Below are 17537 nucleotides of genomic sequence, written 5' to 3'. Positions count from 1 at the left end.
CCCTGTTCAAGAAGAAATTTTCTTACACGGCTAACTCAATTTCTTCTGAATGATTAGGACTTTTCTCTTTTTCCTAAGGATACATCAGGTTATTTCTTTGGTAAATCAGTAAATATTTATTATATTTATGCTGTATAAGGGACTATGTGAGAGGCCAGGGAATAAGACAGTTTCTTTCTTCAGGGAATTAAGAATTTCATTAGGAAGGGAGATCAACAGGGGCATGCATGTATATAATATTATTAACTTCCCAAACTCCCCAGATATTTTGTTATAAGTAAGGAACAAAACATGTGAATTCAAAAGGTGGGGGTGGCATGGATATGGGGCTGGTGGAAGAAACTCTTTCGAGGGCTTCCTGAAAGAGGGGACCATTTGCTATGGAAACTGGTGGCAGCCTGGGGCTGGAGGAGAATGTTCCAGTGGAGGGCATGGATCGTAGGGATGGTTACAGGAATGCATGCTGAACACCATACTAAGTAGGTTTCTTAACCCTGCGATGTATAGATGTACCTGATTTCGAAGACAGGGGGATGTTTGGGAGGTTCTGCGTGCAGAATTTCATGATCATAAGAAGCTAGTCTTTCAATTAGGATGCACGTGGGAGGGTGGACAGTATGGGAGGTGGTTGTCCAATGTCGAGGGGAGGATATTGAAGACCTGGCCATCGAGGTTGATAGCTTGGGGATATCTCGGCTCTGCTGAAGAGTTAAATTGAGTTATGGCAAAGTTCTCTTCGTGATTTTTAATGTTGAAGATGCTGCTGCCAAAAGCTGAGCTCACTCTTCTTTTGGGTGTATCTGACTGAAAGAATGTGTGTGTGAAAGATTCTTCCCTCTTGTTGCACTGACCGTATCAGTTTCTCGTTCAGGAGCTCAGCTGATGCCAGCAGACAGGGCTTCTGATGGTGACCTGCTTGTTTCCCTCCGCTGTCTGTTTTGTGCTTTTCCTAGTTATTTCCCTCGAAAGGTAAAAGGAGGTGCTCCGGCCAGGTTTCGTCCCTCTGGGCCGGTTTGTGTGTGATTGCCCCCTGCTCACGTTTGTTGTCTGTTGCTGCTGTGTGTCCTTTGCCCAGTTGGGGCGAGAGGCTTGGGCACCTGCAGCCTGCTCTCCTGCTTTGTGTTTCTACTTCTGACCTCGTGGTTCCAAGTTTGTGATTCCCGGGAGGGACACGTGACCGAGAAATGTTGCAGATGAGTGGGTGCCTTCTTTTCCTATTGCTGCTGTAGCCAATCAGCTCTAATTCCATGGCTTAGCACAGCACAGGTTTGTTATCTTAGAGTTCTGGAGGGCAGAAGTCAGACTCAGGTCTCACTGTACCAAACTCTGAGTGTTGGCAGTGCTGTATTCCTCCCGGAAGCTCTAGGGGAGAATTAGTTTCCTTGCCTTTCTAGCTGCCCACGTTCCTTGGCTTACAGCCCCTTCCATTTTCAAAACCAGCATGGTGGGCCGAGTCCCTCTCACGTTGTAGTGGATAATTCTTGATTTTCTTTTTTCTTTTTTTCCTTTTTTTTGAGGAAGATTAGCCCTGAGCTAACATCTGCCACCAATCCTCCTCTTTTTGCTGAGGAAGACCGGCCCTGAGCTAAAACGCGTGCTCATCTTCCTCTACTTTATATGTGGGATGCCTGCCACAGCATGGCTTGCCAAGCAGCGCCATGTCCGCACCCGGGATCCTAACCAGCGAACCCCCGGGCCGCCAAAGCGGAACGTGTGCACTTCACCAGTGCGCGACCGGGCCAGCCCTTTGATTTTCATGTTTTTAGAAAAAAGAACCTCTGCACAAGGAATTTAGTATGGAATTCTCCCATCATTCACGCTTGTCTAAAAGAAATTTCATCACTTTCTTTTTTGGCAGCTGACGTAAATACTTTTTAAAAATAATGTTAGAAGAAGCTTTTCTTCTTTGTTTGTGTGTGATGTGTGTTTGATGACCGGGAGAGGGAGGGATGACTCAAATCTTGTCGACTTCAGGGCCAGTGGAGGGCTGAACTTCCGGAATGGACCATGAAGAGCGGACTTCACTTGGCTGTGATGAAACACGTAAACCACTCGTGCTTCTCCACTTTCTCCGCTTTATTCTGAAGCCATTTACTTCGGTTAATGTGATTTCATAGTTTCTTTCTCAGTGTCATCTGGCAGGATGTTATTAAGGAGAAACATCCAACTTGAGTTTGAAGTGTATTTGGGAACAAACCAAGTGGGTAGCCTAACTAAAAGTGGAATTGAAATGACTCATTTTATGAAAAGTGAGGCAGGTCGGAGGTTAGTTAGCAAGGTGTTTCTGTGTTCGTCTGTGCACTCAGTGATAGCTTGGCGTTTGGAAGGAATTGGTTTTAGGTGAATCGGATATTGGTCGGGCAGATGCTAGAGACTGTATGTTCATTGCATTCCATTGCTGACCGGAGAACCTGGATAGCATAATTATCGCACGAATATGAAAGTTGATGTGTTATAATAGCACAGTTCATGGAACTGGAGGCTACCTGTGGGAGGTGTCACTCCAAGAAACCTCTAGCTACGTTTTTAAGGGGTCATATATGAGTCAGGGATTCATTAAGAAAATACTTCCAAGACACATCACTTAGATCCACCACTTCTTCCCTGTCGATTTTATAGATATGACTTTAATTTTGTAGCTATGATTTTTCTGACGTCCTCCCCAGTCATCATTGTATAGACAATGCAATTCTCACTGCATATTTGGAATTTTTAGAATAATAATATTTAGAATGATGTTTAGAAAATGTACATTTCTGAAATACTCAGAATATTACTCAGGTTACTGTTAGAATTAAAGTAGGGTTTTGTCCAGACAAATAGATGTAAGTTTATGACCTCCTAACTTAGACACTGCCTAAATCTTTTGTTTTCCTACGATATATTTGATTAGCTTTTATTTTCAAGGAGAAACTAATCTTCAAGAAGACGGTTATTTGTTGGATGAGGGCCAAGAGAAAAAATCTAGGAATGTTAAGCCCCTGTGTAAGGGGAAGTTGGTATTTCTTTTATTGCTGGTAATCCTTAGTGATCTAAGGATTGAGGTCCTATAAGTTTGTGCTTCTCTTCCTTTTCATTCCCCGTAAAGAGCCATCACACAGGCAATTGGGAACTGTGACATGGACATTTAAGATGGCCTAATGCAGGACATTCATTCCTTCAGTTTCCTCATTCTGCAGCATATAGAAGAAAGAAAGAAAACCCTGGGATGTAACAAATAAAAATGACATGAAGTAGAGAACACTGAGTCTGGCTTGTAGTAGATGCTCAATAAATAATTTTTAAAGGCATGAACCAAATAGCTTGTTTGTGTACGTGTTTAAAGTTAGTGTTTATAGGATGGAGTCTGTCTCTCTCTCTTTGTCTTAGGAAAGATGTTTGTGTTGTATCTACAGGAAAGAGAAACATATCTTTACCATTTATAGCTGTAAATGATAAGCTTAAAAATAAGATTAGCTTAGGGGCTGGCCCCATGGCCGAGTGGTTAAGTTCGCGCACTCCGCTTCGACGGCCCAGGGTTTCGCCGGTTCGGATCCTGGGCACGGACATGGCACTGTGCGTCAGGCTGCGTTGAGGCGGCATCCCACATGCCACAGCTAGGAGGACCCACAACTAAAAATACACAACTATGTGCTGGGGGGATTTGGGGAGAAAAAAAGGAGATTGGCAACAATTGTTAGCGCAGGTGCCAATCTTTAAAAAAAAATAAAAATAATAAGATTAGCTTAGTGTAATCCTGAGAATTACAGAAGAGGACCTAAGAGAGATCTAATGACTATTCTTTCGTGATGTAGAAGGTATCTCTTTACTGTGTTTGAGAGATTTTGTTTTATCTGATCCTTTTATTTCTGTCTTAACCTTTCATAAAATGAGACCTTATAATATTCTTTTAAGATAATGTTGGTAAACTTTTTGAGATCAGAGAGTCATTTAAAAAATTGATGGAAACTGAAATTTCTGCCCCCACTCAAAATCACCTATGCAAGTACATAATTTTTCTCATAACTTCAAGAAGTTTGTATAGTTACTCAAACTTATCCAGATATGGAGCAAAATATGAACTTTTGTTCATGTGTCCATTTTATTCATATTTGCTCATTTATTTCCACGGCTTTTAAGATTTACAGGATTATCTGAGAGAATGCTACCCTTGGTTGTTTTTGTTTTTAAGCAAAATAGTGTGTATATAATATATGTTTAAAAAGTCAAACATTTCATCCCATAAAAATCATACTCTACCCCTGGGGGAGATAAATCCCCATCATTAGATGATTTTATTTTGGTCCATGTGCATATGCTAGCATATGTATTATAATATGTATTCATGTTATCTATTTTTGAATAAATACAAGATCATGTTATTTATATTGTTTTACAGTTGTTTCTTTTTTGGCTGAGCTATACCTAGAGTCCCTTTCCATGCCAGTATTGGTAGATCTAGTGTATTCTTTTAAAACACTATTTCACCCTTTATTTAACATGAATATAATTCTATAGACGTAGGTTGACTTTATATTTATCATGGTTGGTGGCAGAAATAAGAGGAGAGTAAGGGACTCCTGGTCCGAATGACATCTTAGTTGCTCAAACTCTGCTGTGTTCTTCTTCTCAGCGTGGCTGTGCGGGGCTGGGGGAGGCAGAAGGTTTGAACAGAGGGGTTGTTGGCTAAGCAACAGGCCTCCATCTAACAGAACACCCACTGTCAGGATTTCCAATGTTTGAACCTCAGCAGAAATACCACTTGTATTCTGAAGTCCTTTGTTTCAACTACATAACTCAATAAGAAAGAAAGTTTCCTACTATTCAAAATAGACACTGTTTAGAGGCCAAGTTTTGCCTTTTAAGGCTGAATGTGCTTTATTTTAAGCTACTCTTTCTTCTCAAGAGGACTGGTATAAACAAGAGGAGGGCCCTCTGGTATTTCTACGCAAAGCATCAGTAATACTGTTTCTCTTTAAGTTAATTATGTTTAATCCTGCTTATTTACTTAGTGTCTATTGCTGTAGCACCTAAGAGCTCAGCATTTGGCACATAGGACTGAGGAGTGGAGGCAGCTTGTGGGGGTGGAATCTCTGTTTCAACTCTTACTAGCTGTGAAACCTCAGACAAGCCGATGAACTCTCTTGCCTCGTCTGTAAGGTGGCGGATCCTCATAGTACTGTCTCAGGGTTGTTGTGAGGAGTAAAGTAAGACAATGCAAGGGAAAGGACAACCCAGAGAATGGGAGAAAATGTTTGCAAATCATGTATCTGATAAGGATCTAGCATCCAGAGTATATAAATAATTCTTACAACTCAGGAATAAAAGGACAAATAGCCAAGTTGAAAAATGGGCAAAGATTTCACAATACACAAATGGCCAGTGAGCCCTTGGACAGATGTTCAACATCATTAGTCTTTAGGGAAATGCAAACTAAAACCACAGTGAGATTCTACTTCACACCCACTGGGATGGGTATAATAAAAAATGCAGGAAAGGACAAGTGTTGATGAGGATGTGGAGAGATTAGAACCCTCATACACTGTGGGTGTGAATGTAAAATGGGTGTGGTGGCTTTGAAAGTTTGGCAGTTCCTCAAAAAAGTTAAGTGTTGAGTTATCATCTAACCCAGCCATTCCCTTTTAAATGATATCCCCAAGAGAACTGAAAACACACGTCCACACCAAAGCTTGCAATGGATGTTCATAGTAGCATTATTTATAATAGACAAAAAGTGGAAGCAACCCAGATGCCCATCAACTGATGATGGGATCAATAAAATGTGTTCTCTCCATACAGGGGAACATTATTCAGCTATAGAAAGAAATGTGGTATTGATAGAAGTTACAGGATGCATAACCCTTGAAAATATAAAGCTAAGTGAAGGAAGCCTGGCACGAAAGGTCACGTATCATATGATTCTGTTTGTGGGAAATGTCTAGAATAGGAAAATCCGTAGAAAGTAGATTAGTGGTTGCCTAGAGCTTGGGGGGAAGGGAAGGAATGGGGAATGACTGCTAATGGGTACAAGGTTTTTGGGGTAATGAAAATGTTCTGGAATTAGATAGTGATCGTTGCATAACTTGGTGAATGTACTAGAAACTACTGAATTTTAAATGGATGGATTTTATGGCATGTGAATTATGTTTCAATTGACAAAAACATAAGATAATGCATGGAAAGTGGTACTGTGCCTTCACGTGGTAAGATTTCTGCACATTACCTGCTTCTGCTATTGCTAGCATTATCGTCATTATTATTATAAAAAGATAATTGCTTGTAATGTGGTTATATTATTTCCAGTTCTTTTCTTCAAATTACACAAATACTATCAATTTAGTGCTTGCAAAATGTTAATGCAGTTAAAGATCTGCATTTGTGGACGGGTTCTGTGATGGAAAGCCTTTGAATTATTGTGGGCGCGTGTCTTTTTCCCATTTGCTTACACGGCATCTTCTTCGTATAAAATAAAGTACTTCTTGACAGGTCATATGGCATTTATAGATTTTTTCTTTTTTACTCTCTTTCATTTGACTTATCTGATGGAACACAGTCAGCTCCTGTGATGAAGAGAAAGCAAAGAACCCGAGAATAGGATAATCGAGAGGAATTCCTAGACCTTGATCAGATTTCCTGTCAGTGTTTTCCCCACCGCAGTTAAACAAGTTCTCCTTCTGGGCAATAGTTATGCAGTATGAAATTTCAAGTAGTACAGTATAGTAATGTAACCACACTTGGATGTTTTGGGAAACATTTTATATAAAGTGCATGTAAAAATTGATTCTTTCCTGTAGTCAGTTATCTGGAATAACATTTGGACTGTGTTTGCTAAATATGTCAACCGTATCCTAAATGCTGTGATCGTTTTAGAACTATTAATGGATGAGACTTGGGGGCATTTCATGGTTGTAAGGATTAAATGGTATTTATGCGAGTGTATAAACGAATAAATTATAGTTTACAACATGTTAGAATAGTTGCTTATGGCTAAGGAAATGCACATTATCTGCCTATTATAGGATCTAAAATTGGTCTGAGCTGTAACTTTCATTTCTGGATTTACTCCTTTAAGCTTAAAGGGTGTTCCAATTTCATTATTACCGATAGCAAGATAAGATGATTTCAGTTTCCTTGCAGCTGGGCCTCATGGTGGCTTTTTTTGAGGCTGTTGTTTGGATGTGTGACCTCGTCTGACTTGTCTTGAGTTATTGTGTGTCTCCACCCTGTCTGCTTGGGCGACTGTGGGTTTGCTCTCTCACCTTGATCTCAGTAAAGCTGTCACACCGGCTCCTTCTTTTCTAGTGGGGGACCCACCTGGTTACCTTGCCAGTTGGATGCTTTGATCTTGTTTGCTGGTTGGAGTGTGTCCCTTGATGGCCCCAAACATTGATATCCTTGTTTCCTGGTTCTGTTCTGGGGGCTGCCTGGGCTGCCTCTTTTCTGTCTTAGCGTCCAGGCTCATCTTCCACAATGGCCGCCTTCTGCATGGCAGTTTTATGGCGTACTTTTTTTTCCCCCATAAAGGGTAGCAGTCTTTTTAATAAATTGTATGTTTAGGATGAGTGTTAATACTAAAATCTTACTTATTTATAGGTGAATAAATTATATACGGTTATTCTTTTGATACCCAGTGTCATTCTTTTTTTTGAACTCTACTTTCCAAATCTCTACACTAGCATGTATTATTATATTCTAGAAAGATTAACAAACCAGGTTTTCTTTTGTTTTTTTTTGTTTGTTTGTTTTTTGGTGAGGAAGATTGGCCCTGAGCTAACATCAGTTCCTCTTTTTCTTGAGGAAGATTGTCCCTGAGCTAACATCTGTGCCAGTCTTCCTCTATTTTGTATGTGGGATGCTGCCACAGCATGGTTTCATGAGTGGTGTGTGGGTCTGTGCCCAGGATCTGAACCTACAAACCCTGGGTTGCCAAAGCAAAGCATGTGAACTTAACCACTATGCCCCCAGGCTAGCCCCACCCAATGTCATTGTGATCTGAATTTTTCTAGAATAATTATGTCCTAAACATTTATATTATTTATTATCTTTACTTCTTATTGTTCAGAAAAAATAGTTTAATCAGTGAGTTCTCGTAATTTCTACATTAAAGAATTATGTATACAACTGTCTGTGGTTGAATTAGATTTTTATTAAAATTTCACTTTTAGTGAAGAATTTACCACAGTAAAAACGGTCTAGCTTTATTACTTGATTTAGAAAATGAACACATCATGGTTAATGATATTATACTCTGAGCTACAGATAAGAAAAATATATGTAACTTATTTGTCACAAGAGTAGAGTGACCAAAGCTATAGTTTTTCAAGTTCAATTATTATCATATCTTTCTCTACCAAGTAACATTTATTTCTCTGTAAGCAAAGACTGTATTATACATGCATTTATATGTATAATTGAGCTAATCATATTCTATCACTTGTGTTCACATAAATCTATTAAATTGTGTGCCACTTATCAAAGTTTGGCACAATTATGTGTTTATACATAAACCTGTGTGATCTTGGAATTTGGTCTTGGTGCTGGGCTGACGGTCTGTGTGCAGAAGTGTGGGTGGAAGACTGCTGGGTGGTTAATGTTTCTTTCCACCGTGAGTGCCGTGCAGTTTCTTTTCTGGTTCGTTGCTGCCACTGCTGCTGTGGGGCTGCTCTGTGTGTGCGGCTTTGCCTTACAACCCACACTGTCTGCTCCCATACCCACTCCGTCTCTGGTTGCAAGTCTGCACAGTATTTCCTGGAAGTGAGTGACTGGGCGTTGTGCTCCACTGGGCTCCAGCTCAGCCTTACGGGTGCTCCTCGTTCTTCTATCAGGAGGTCTCTGATGTCTTCATCAAAAAATAATCTCGTGCAGAGTGGTGATCCTCCTGCCTTTCCTTTGGAAAGGGAAATGATTAGTCACCAAAACTCTAAATACCAGGATAAAATGTTCCCATTTAGATGAATCAAGGGTCAATTTAGTTTTCTAATGAACTTTAGAATTGCTTTTCCTGTCTGCTTTTAGGAACTCTTTTTTTTTTTTCCCAGCTTTTCTTCCTTTTAATGATTCTAGGATCATATTTTCATTCCTTGTCAATAATAAAAGGATCTTTAATCGTGAAAAAGAGGAAATGAGAAAGAAAATCAGTGGGTCATCTTGATGATCATGGTTTCAAAATTTTGCAGAAGGATGAAAAGGCCATAGATTTAACAGAATTATGTTTTTTTTAAATTGAAGTGGGCTAGTTGGAAGTCTAGATTGAATTACGGTCAATACATAGTTTAGACTTAATGAACACGTTAAGTACACTCATTCAGTAATTTTTTTTTATTGACAACCTGTATTAGGAGTTGTGTATACTACGATGAGTAAAGCAGACCTTTCTTGCCCTCATGGACTTATACAAATCAATATGTAATCAAATTGAGGTAAATGCTAAGGGGCAAGAGAAAAGAAAACAGGATGCTTTGAAAGATTGGGGAAGTCTAGAAGTCTGCTCTGAAGAAATGATGTTTAAAATTAGACCTGAAATAGCCATGGGAATCAAGCAGTTTGAGAATGGGGTGAAGAGTACTGTAGGCAGACATAACAGCATGAGTAAATATCCTGGGGCAGAAAAGGGCTGAGTGCATCTGAGTAACACAAAGGCCAGTGTTGCTGGAGCTATTGAGAGACTGAGAGGCGGGGAGAGTGTTGGAGGATAAGACTTGGCGTAGGTAGGAGTCAGATGATTCAGAACTTTGTAAGCCATGTTGATTTAATAGCTCCAAAGTTCATTGTCAAGGTGGCTATCATTTGGAAAGTGGATTAGAAAGGAACAAGAACAGAAGTTAGGAGATACTGTCAGGTTATCAGCGTTAGGTTAATGGATTCCAAGCGAGAGATGACAGTAGCTCAGACCAGGGGACGACTGGCAGAGGAAGAGTTGTGGATGGATTCAAGATTTATTTAGGAATTGGAACCAACAGAAGTTGGCGATAGATTGTGGTATTAGATAGATTGTGAAATGCCAAGGTTTGGTTTTAGGGTCCTGGCATGAACAAGTGAGTGGATGAAGGTGCTGTGCACTGAGTTATGAAGGACTGGAGACCGAAGTGATTGGAGAGAAGACCAGCAGTTTGATTTTAGATGTGTGAAGTTTGAAATGAGTCTGTGAGACGTCTCAGCGGAGATGTCAGGTAGGTGATTGGAGACGTGCTTTGTTATTTATCTCTTGCTGAATGACAAAGTACTCTGAAACTTAGCAGCAAATCTATATTAGTAATCTATAGCTCTGTAACACATTACCCCAACATTTCAAAGCTTAAATTAACAAATATTTATCTCATGCAGTTTCCTGGGTCAGGAATTTGGGGGTGGCTTTGCTACGTGATTCTGTCCCAGTGTCTCTCATGAGGTCACAGTCAGGGTCTGGCCAGGCTGCTGTCATCTGAAGGCTTGACTGAAGCTGGAGGGTCTGATTCCAAGATGGCTCATGGCTGTTGGCAGAAGGCCTCCGTTGCTTGCTGGCTCTTGGTGGGAAGCCGTAGTTTCTCACCATGTGGACCTCTCCAAGGGCTGCTTGAATGTCTTCGTGACATGGCAGCTGGCTTCTCCTAGAGCGAGTGATGTGCGAGAGTGCAAGGAGGAAGCTGTAAGTCCCACTTCTCTCATCACTTCTGCCATATTCTCTTTGTTAGAAGTGAGTCACCAAGTCCAGCCCATGTTAAAGAGGAGGAGAATTCAGCTCTACCTTTTGAATGGAGGACTACAGAGAATTTGTGAACATATTTTAAAATCATTACACATGATTTTGTAATTTAGTAGAGAGGTTTGGGTTGGAAATACAACACTGGGACATTTGCACCTAGATGGTATTTAAAACTATGAGAGTGGATTAGAGGCTACTTAGTAAGAGCGAATAAATTGAGATGAGGCCCAGGACTGATGCCTTAGGAAATCTGACATTTAGAGGACCTGCTGTGGAAGGGTAGAGGAGAAAGAGGAAACTGAATCTGGGAAGACGAAGAAAGAGTGTTTCGAGGGGCAGGGAGTGGTCTGCTGTGGGGGAAGGCTACTAAGATGTCTGTTTGACTTTCACTTTTAAGAATTTGCTCTTTAAATGAACGAATAAATGAGTAAATAAATGAGTTGTATGTGTACAAAATTTTAACTCTACATATGTTTCTTACAGAAATGCTTATAAAATTAAAAACAAGAAACAGCATTAAGAATGTACAATAACAGGGCGGTAGTGATAAATAATTTATTGAATGTCCAGCCAAAAAATAACTATCTAAGAGCTTTAAAAAGGACATTATGAAAGAGTATGTACTGTAATGGAAACATTCAATGCATTTTAAGTATAGGCTATAAAATACTATGTATTTTCTTTTTTATTCCATTTTTCGTGAAAAAAATAGACAAAAATGTCTAGGAGGATGGACATAAACTTGTTAATAGTAGTTATTTCTGGGTGGAGGGAAAATGAGTGATTTAAATTTTCTTTCTTTTGCTTGTCTAAATCTTCTGTAATAAACGCGGGTTGATTTTGTAATAAAATGTTTCAAATATCCTCCCAAAACAAAGCAAAATATTTCAAACCATACTTCTGATATTTAAAACTTGCTTCAGGAGAATTGTAGTACTAAGTTTTGCTCCGAACTTCCTGGCAGCCAAGACAAAGTGGTAGAATGAATGGATGAAACAGCACCATTGTCAGGGAGAAAGAACTCTGATTTATCCGGACGGCCTGCCTATTCCTAGTTCCCCAAAATGAAAGATGTGGCGCACGTTGCCCTCCAAGGTAATTTCACATCGACTAGAGAGATGTTCTTAACTCTTAGTGAAAGCAGAGAGCATACTTTTAAGTGTAGGTTCTGTGAAGGCAGTTGTGCGGGCAGGGGGTGGATTCCTATATGTGGCTTGGGTAATAGAAGCTTTCCGATGATCTGTATAACAAAGTGGTGAAGTTTGTAGTATCTGGTTAACATTCCCTTAGGCCAGAGTTTCCCCTACAGCTCTGCATGACTGGGTTCCCCCTCTGACTCAATGAGTTAGTTGGGGTTGCAGGGGAGGAAGACAGTTCCTCTACCCTCTAGGTCCTCTCGCTGGCCTAAGAATTAAATTGACATGAGACAGAATAACAGGAGAGAGTCAAACAAAGCTTAATAACATGTATACATGGGAGAAACCCAGGAAACTGAGTAACTTGCTAGAATGGCCAAGGCCACCATCTTAAATACCATCTTTGGCTAAAGACAAAGGAGGATGTTGGGGCTAGTGGTTTGGGGCTCCAAAGGGGTGGAAGGCAATTTGCATGGAGGTGGAAATGGAAATGTTTGTTAAACCAGTTTTGCTGGGCCCTCTGTAGACAAAGTGACCAGAGAGACACATTTTACAGTGCACTACAGTTATGGTGTTAGCTCCCTCCGACAGGCCTGCTATCCTAAGTTCTTTTAGGCAATTAGGGAGAAGGTCAAAGTTTCTTTCAGAGTCTTTTTGTTCTTAAAAATAATCAAGCCAAATAGACACATTTGGGGTGGCCAATTCTGATCCCCTATAGGATCAAGGAATCTGTATTTTGAGAAAATTCTGTGCTAGATTCTGATGTTTAGCTACATCTGGGAATTTGTGCAGTATGCTCTTCTGTTTGATGATGATGACAGTCACTTTTTACTGAGAATTAACCGTGTGTCCCTTGCTACATTCTTTGATTATATTATCTTTTATTCTCAGTACAATCATTTAAGTGTTGCATTTTTCTCCCCTTGTACCTAAGAGGAAAATCAGAGAGACTGAACGAGTTGTTTAAAGCCATCAATAAAGTGGCTGGGAGTATGAGCTCTGCCTCAGAAGGTTGTTGGGATTCAATGAGAAAATGTGTGCAAGGTCATTACCCCTGTGTCTGGCATACAGTAAGCGTTTAATAAATATTAGTTTTACTGTGAAAAAATATTATTTGTGGATTGAGGCTGCTCTGACAGCATCCTCAATGCACTCATCTCACTATTTCAATCATCTGTCTTTAGTGTTTCCTCTTAGATGGGAGATATGACATGGGGACTGTTATGTCTCAGTCAGTGTCCCTTTTACAGAGGTAGAATGTCTCACTTCATCTTCTAGACCAGAAATATTCCTGAATTTCTTCCCTCAGACTTATCTCCGTGGTGCTTGATTGAGTTAGGATTGAGTTTACTTGCAAGTAAGAGAAACTCTACTGCTCTGGCCTAGGTAAGAAAGAATTCGTTTTTTTCCAATAACCTTCAGTCTGTAGATAGATAGATAAACTTCTGTCTTCCTGGAGAAAAGTGGAAGGTCAAAGCAAAATGTTCATGCCAGCTGAATCTGGTAACTTTTGCCTGGGAAATAATAGCTTACCTAGAAGTTCCGTCCAACACTCTTTTGCTCACTGTTGGTCAAAACTGGGCCATGAGGTTATCCCAAGTTGCAAGGGGAGGTCAGTATTATAGTTGGCCACCTTTCTTCAAGGGAAAAAAAATGAGGTGAGACTTGTAAGAAGGAAGGGGAGAAAGGTGATTGAGTAGAGAACCAGCATTATCCACCACGAAGAGTTTGACAACTATTTCCCTCTTGAGTAAGATGTCTGGAGGCTTGGTCATAATGAAAACGATTCCGATTCTCGAATTCAGAATACTTGTGTTTATATGCCAAAAGAATGTTGTGTTAAAAATATGAGTTTTAAAAGGTGAAATTGGAGCCAGGTGAAATTTCCCCATTTGTCTTGTTGGGGAATGTATGAGTTGAGACGTACTAAATATCACTTTTTCTGAAAATCAAGTTGAAATGGAAGTGAAATGTTTCTTACATGTGCTTTTCTTGTCTGTGGTGAAATACACATAACATAAAATTTACCAAGCATTTTTAAGTGAACAGTTCAGTGGTATGAAGTACATTTACATTGTTGTGCAACCATCACCACCATCTATCTCCATTACTCTTTTCAGGAAACTCTGTATCTATTAAACAATAACTCCTAATTCCTCTCTCCCTGCCAGCCTCTGGCAGTCAACGTGCTACTTTCTGTGTCTATAAATTTGACTACTTGTAGGCTCCTAAAATCATAGAGTATTTCTCTTTTTTGTGACTGGGCTTATTTCACTTAGAAAAATGTCCTCAATGTTCATTCATGTTGTAGCATGTGTGAGAATTTTCTTCCTTTTTAAAGGCTGAGTAATATTCCATCGTATGTATGTACCACATTTTGTTTATCCATTCATCCATCAGTGGGCACTTGAGTTGCTTCCACATTTTAGCTATTTTGAATACTGCTGCTATGAGTATGGGTGTCCTGATGTTTCTTAGAGATCCTGCTTTCACTTCTTTTGGGTATATTATTGTGTATGCTTTGAACTCAGCCTAGTCAGGTTTGCTTGCTTACTTTTGTCCTGAGGGAAGTACGAAAGCTTTGAAGAAAGATTCTCTGTCCAAATCTTTTTGTTTGATTCACTCTCTTGCTAACTTCAAGAAAAATTTATCACCATGAATTATATGTTATATAGTTTAGGATCATGGAAGGGAGAGAGTAATTGTAGTGTTCTCAGAAGACACTGGCTGCAGTGTAAAAGGACCCTAGTTTTTAGGGTGTCATTAGGAAGGAAACAGGAAAGAAAACAGAACATTATTCTTCCTTTGCAAAGCTGTTTTGACTGTGCACATGGATTACTCTTTGAGATTCTGGTCTCCTACTTAAGAAATGATATAACAGTGAGAGTAGACTAGTGAAGGAAACCCAAGTCCAAGTGTGAACGCATTTGATGTTTTTATAAAAGTGACTCAAATGATTAGGACTGTTCAGCCTAAAATAATGAAAATAGAGACAAGGGACAATTACTGGCTATAAAATAATTTAATTCAAAAGAGCAAACAAACTATTCCTCTAATCTTTAAATTAATTAACTTAATCTTCAACTAAGTCAAATTAATCTAGACTTTTTGATGCTTAAAAGAGGTACATTTAAGACAAAGAAAAAGAAGGGCTCTTTTGCACAGAGGATAATTACCAAGCTTGCTTCACCCAGAGATTGTATAGACTGAGTTGACAAATTTTCAAAAAAGACAAGTGAAGGACAGACCCACAGCAGACTATTAAATAAAGATAGTGCTGATTTCAGACAGGACGCTAATTTTCAACAGCAGCTTAGGGGATAAATGATCACAGAGGCTGATACCATCGGCCTGTTGTGAGAGTGGGTTGAATGTGAGGTTTTCTTGCATTTTTGTTCATACTGTGGATTTTATCTTTTTATCTCCCTTGTCCAATCCTACCCGAATAGACTTCTCTATAAAAAAGTATTAATAGCTCATGTGAGCTTTTTACGTATTATGTAAATTGAAAATGAGAGGGCATGCATTTTTCAACATGAGACTAAATATTTAAATTATTTTACTCATTAACTTTAAATTTTTACACTTTTAAGCAAAGAATGCTGTGCTTCATGGGCTGACTTCTTAACTGTGAGGTCCATGGGAAGAAATCTTTACCCGTGAATTTTTAAGGAGAAACGTAGTGTTCCTTTCTGGCATGTTCTTCCTGCTTATTATAAATATTTATCTTGGACAAAGGATTGCATTTTAATGGACTTGCAATTCTGAAAATTTAATTATTAAAATAACTCTTCTTTTTTTTAATGATCTTAAATCTTGGTTTTAACTTGTCATGGCTCAACATTAAAACACTCTAAAGTAGAGAAAAAATATGAAAAAGTTCAAAAAAACGACTTCTGAAATACTTTATTTTTCTTATTTTAAAAATTGTATTTATAGTGGGTGATATTTCATTAAAGTATTTCAATAAAGGACAGATGCTCCCCATTTCCCCCCAGGTTTATGTTCTTTTTCTGGGAGTACAATATTAGGTCCTTGAGGACGTCGAGATAGCTTCGTGTGATCTGTCAGTAACGTGGGTTTGCATTAATCTTCTGCTTTTGTCTTCTCGTCTTAATAACTGATCAGTACCCTGATCATTTTACCTTAAAATACTTGAATTTATTACAAAAGATGTATTTTTTCTCCTGCTTTTTCTCCCCAAATCCCCCCAGTATATAGTTGTCTATTCTTTTTAGTTGTGGGTCCTCCTAGTTGTGCTATGTGGGACGCCACCTCAGCATGGCTTGATGAGCCATGCCATGTCTGTGCCCGAGATCTGAACTGGCAAAACCCTGGGCCACCAAAGTGTGAACTTAACCACTCAGGCACGGGGCCAGCCCCCAAAAGATGTATTTTAAATGATGCAATTCTGCCTTCAACAATGTTTTTGAAGTGAATAGACTAGAAGGTGGGAAGAGATGGACCTCCATAGGCACGGTTATTTTATATTTGGCTAATAATCTCTTCTCTTGAAAACCCTGTGAACAGCAGCGGAGCGTTGTCTGATACAGCACCAGATGGCACAGAAAGACCAGGCAGGTTCCACTCTGCTGTCCATAGGGGCGCTAGGAGTTGGAATCAACTGGATGGCACTAACACCACCAAAGTTATCTATTCAGACTGACTCTCCACTTTCCAGTGGAAAACTCACTGGAAAGGCAGAAGTAAAAACAATTTAACCTGAGGAGTTTCATTTTTGGAAATATGTCACCATGACTGTATCTGGTGTGGGAGCTTGGCTCCTGATAGACTTCCTTGCCCCTTCCTTGGGTGTTTGGCCCCATAAGGCAGCCCTTCTTGCATGTTGGGTGTTGGCATCTGAAGTCTCTCCCTGTCTCCTAGGTCCTTCCTGTTTGCATGTAATTGTAGATACTCAGAAGTCTCCTTGTTCTCACCATCCCCCTCCAAAGCAGACAGACAGGCAGAGAGACAGAACTTCTCTTAGCCCAGTTTATTTTTCTTTCTTTCTTTTTTTTGGTGAAGAAGATTGTCCCTGAGCTAACATCTGTGCCAGTCTTCTTCTATCTTGTACGTGGGACGCCGCCACAGCATGGCTCGATGCGCGGTGTGTAGGTCTGCACCTGAGATCTGAAGCCGCAAACCCTGGGCCACTGAAGCGGAGTGCACCAACTTAGCCACTGTGCCACCAGGTCGACCCCCTTCATGTCATTTTTACCGGTTGTGTTTATGCATGAAAATATACTTCTAAACAAGTATATGGATGGATGTTTAGATTGTTTACAGTTTTTTGGAATTATGAAGAGTGCTTTGAAGAACATCCTTTTAAATATATCTAAATATTTGAGTGTCTAATTATTTCCTTAAGGTAAATTTCCAGAATTTCAGGGTCAGTGGTTATATAATTTTGAAATGTTTTGGCACAGATATTGTCATATTGCTCCAGGAAACTGGTAATAATTTGCATATCTGCCAGCCCATAACCAGCTTCCCTGTTCCTTCACAATACCGTATGCCAGCTGGGTCTTAGTAGTCAAATTCACTTGTGTCTTTTCAGGACTCATTCTCCCCAACTTCTCCAGCAGCTTGCTTTAGTAGTGTGGGGTATGTCTTTCTTCTGAAAACAAGCTTTTGGGGTGATCCTTCTGTGAAGACTCTCCTATCTGCTCTAGTCTTGCAATTTCATGGGCTTGTTGATATCTTCATCTGCATATGCTGCTGACCTCTGACTCATTAGGTGC

The 17537-nt window shown here is 39.7% G+C and overlaps 1 protein-coding gene across 15 annotated transcripts in view; it reads left to right on the top strand.

Annotated features, from left to right (window-relative positions):
* Window positions 1-17537, top strand: part of UTRN (utrophin) — a 486786-nt gene that overhangs the window by 79412 nt on the left and 389837 nt on the right. The window contains exon 1 of one of the 15 annotated variants that reach the window (XM_046669476.1): window positions 9794-10148. The exons of the other annotated variants lie outside the window; for them this stretch is intronic. Within the exon in view, the coding sequence (XP_046525432.1) occupies window positions 10142-10148 (7 nt within the window). The 5' untranslated portion in view covers window positions 9794-10141. Of the gene's footprint in view, window positions 1-9793; window positions 10149-17537 lie in introns of those variants that run through there. 15 annotated transcript variants of the gene reach the window in all.

This window comes from Equus quagga, chromosome 8 (assembly GCF_021613505.1).
Source record: "Equus quagga isolate Etosha38 chromosome 8, UCLA_HA_Equagga_1.0, whole genome shotgun sequence".
NCBI lineage: Eukaryota > Metazoa > Chordata > Mammalia > Perissodactyla > Equidae > Equus > Equus quagga.
This window is presented reverse-complemented; position numbering and strand designations above follow the sequence as displayed.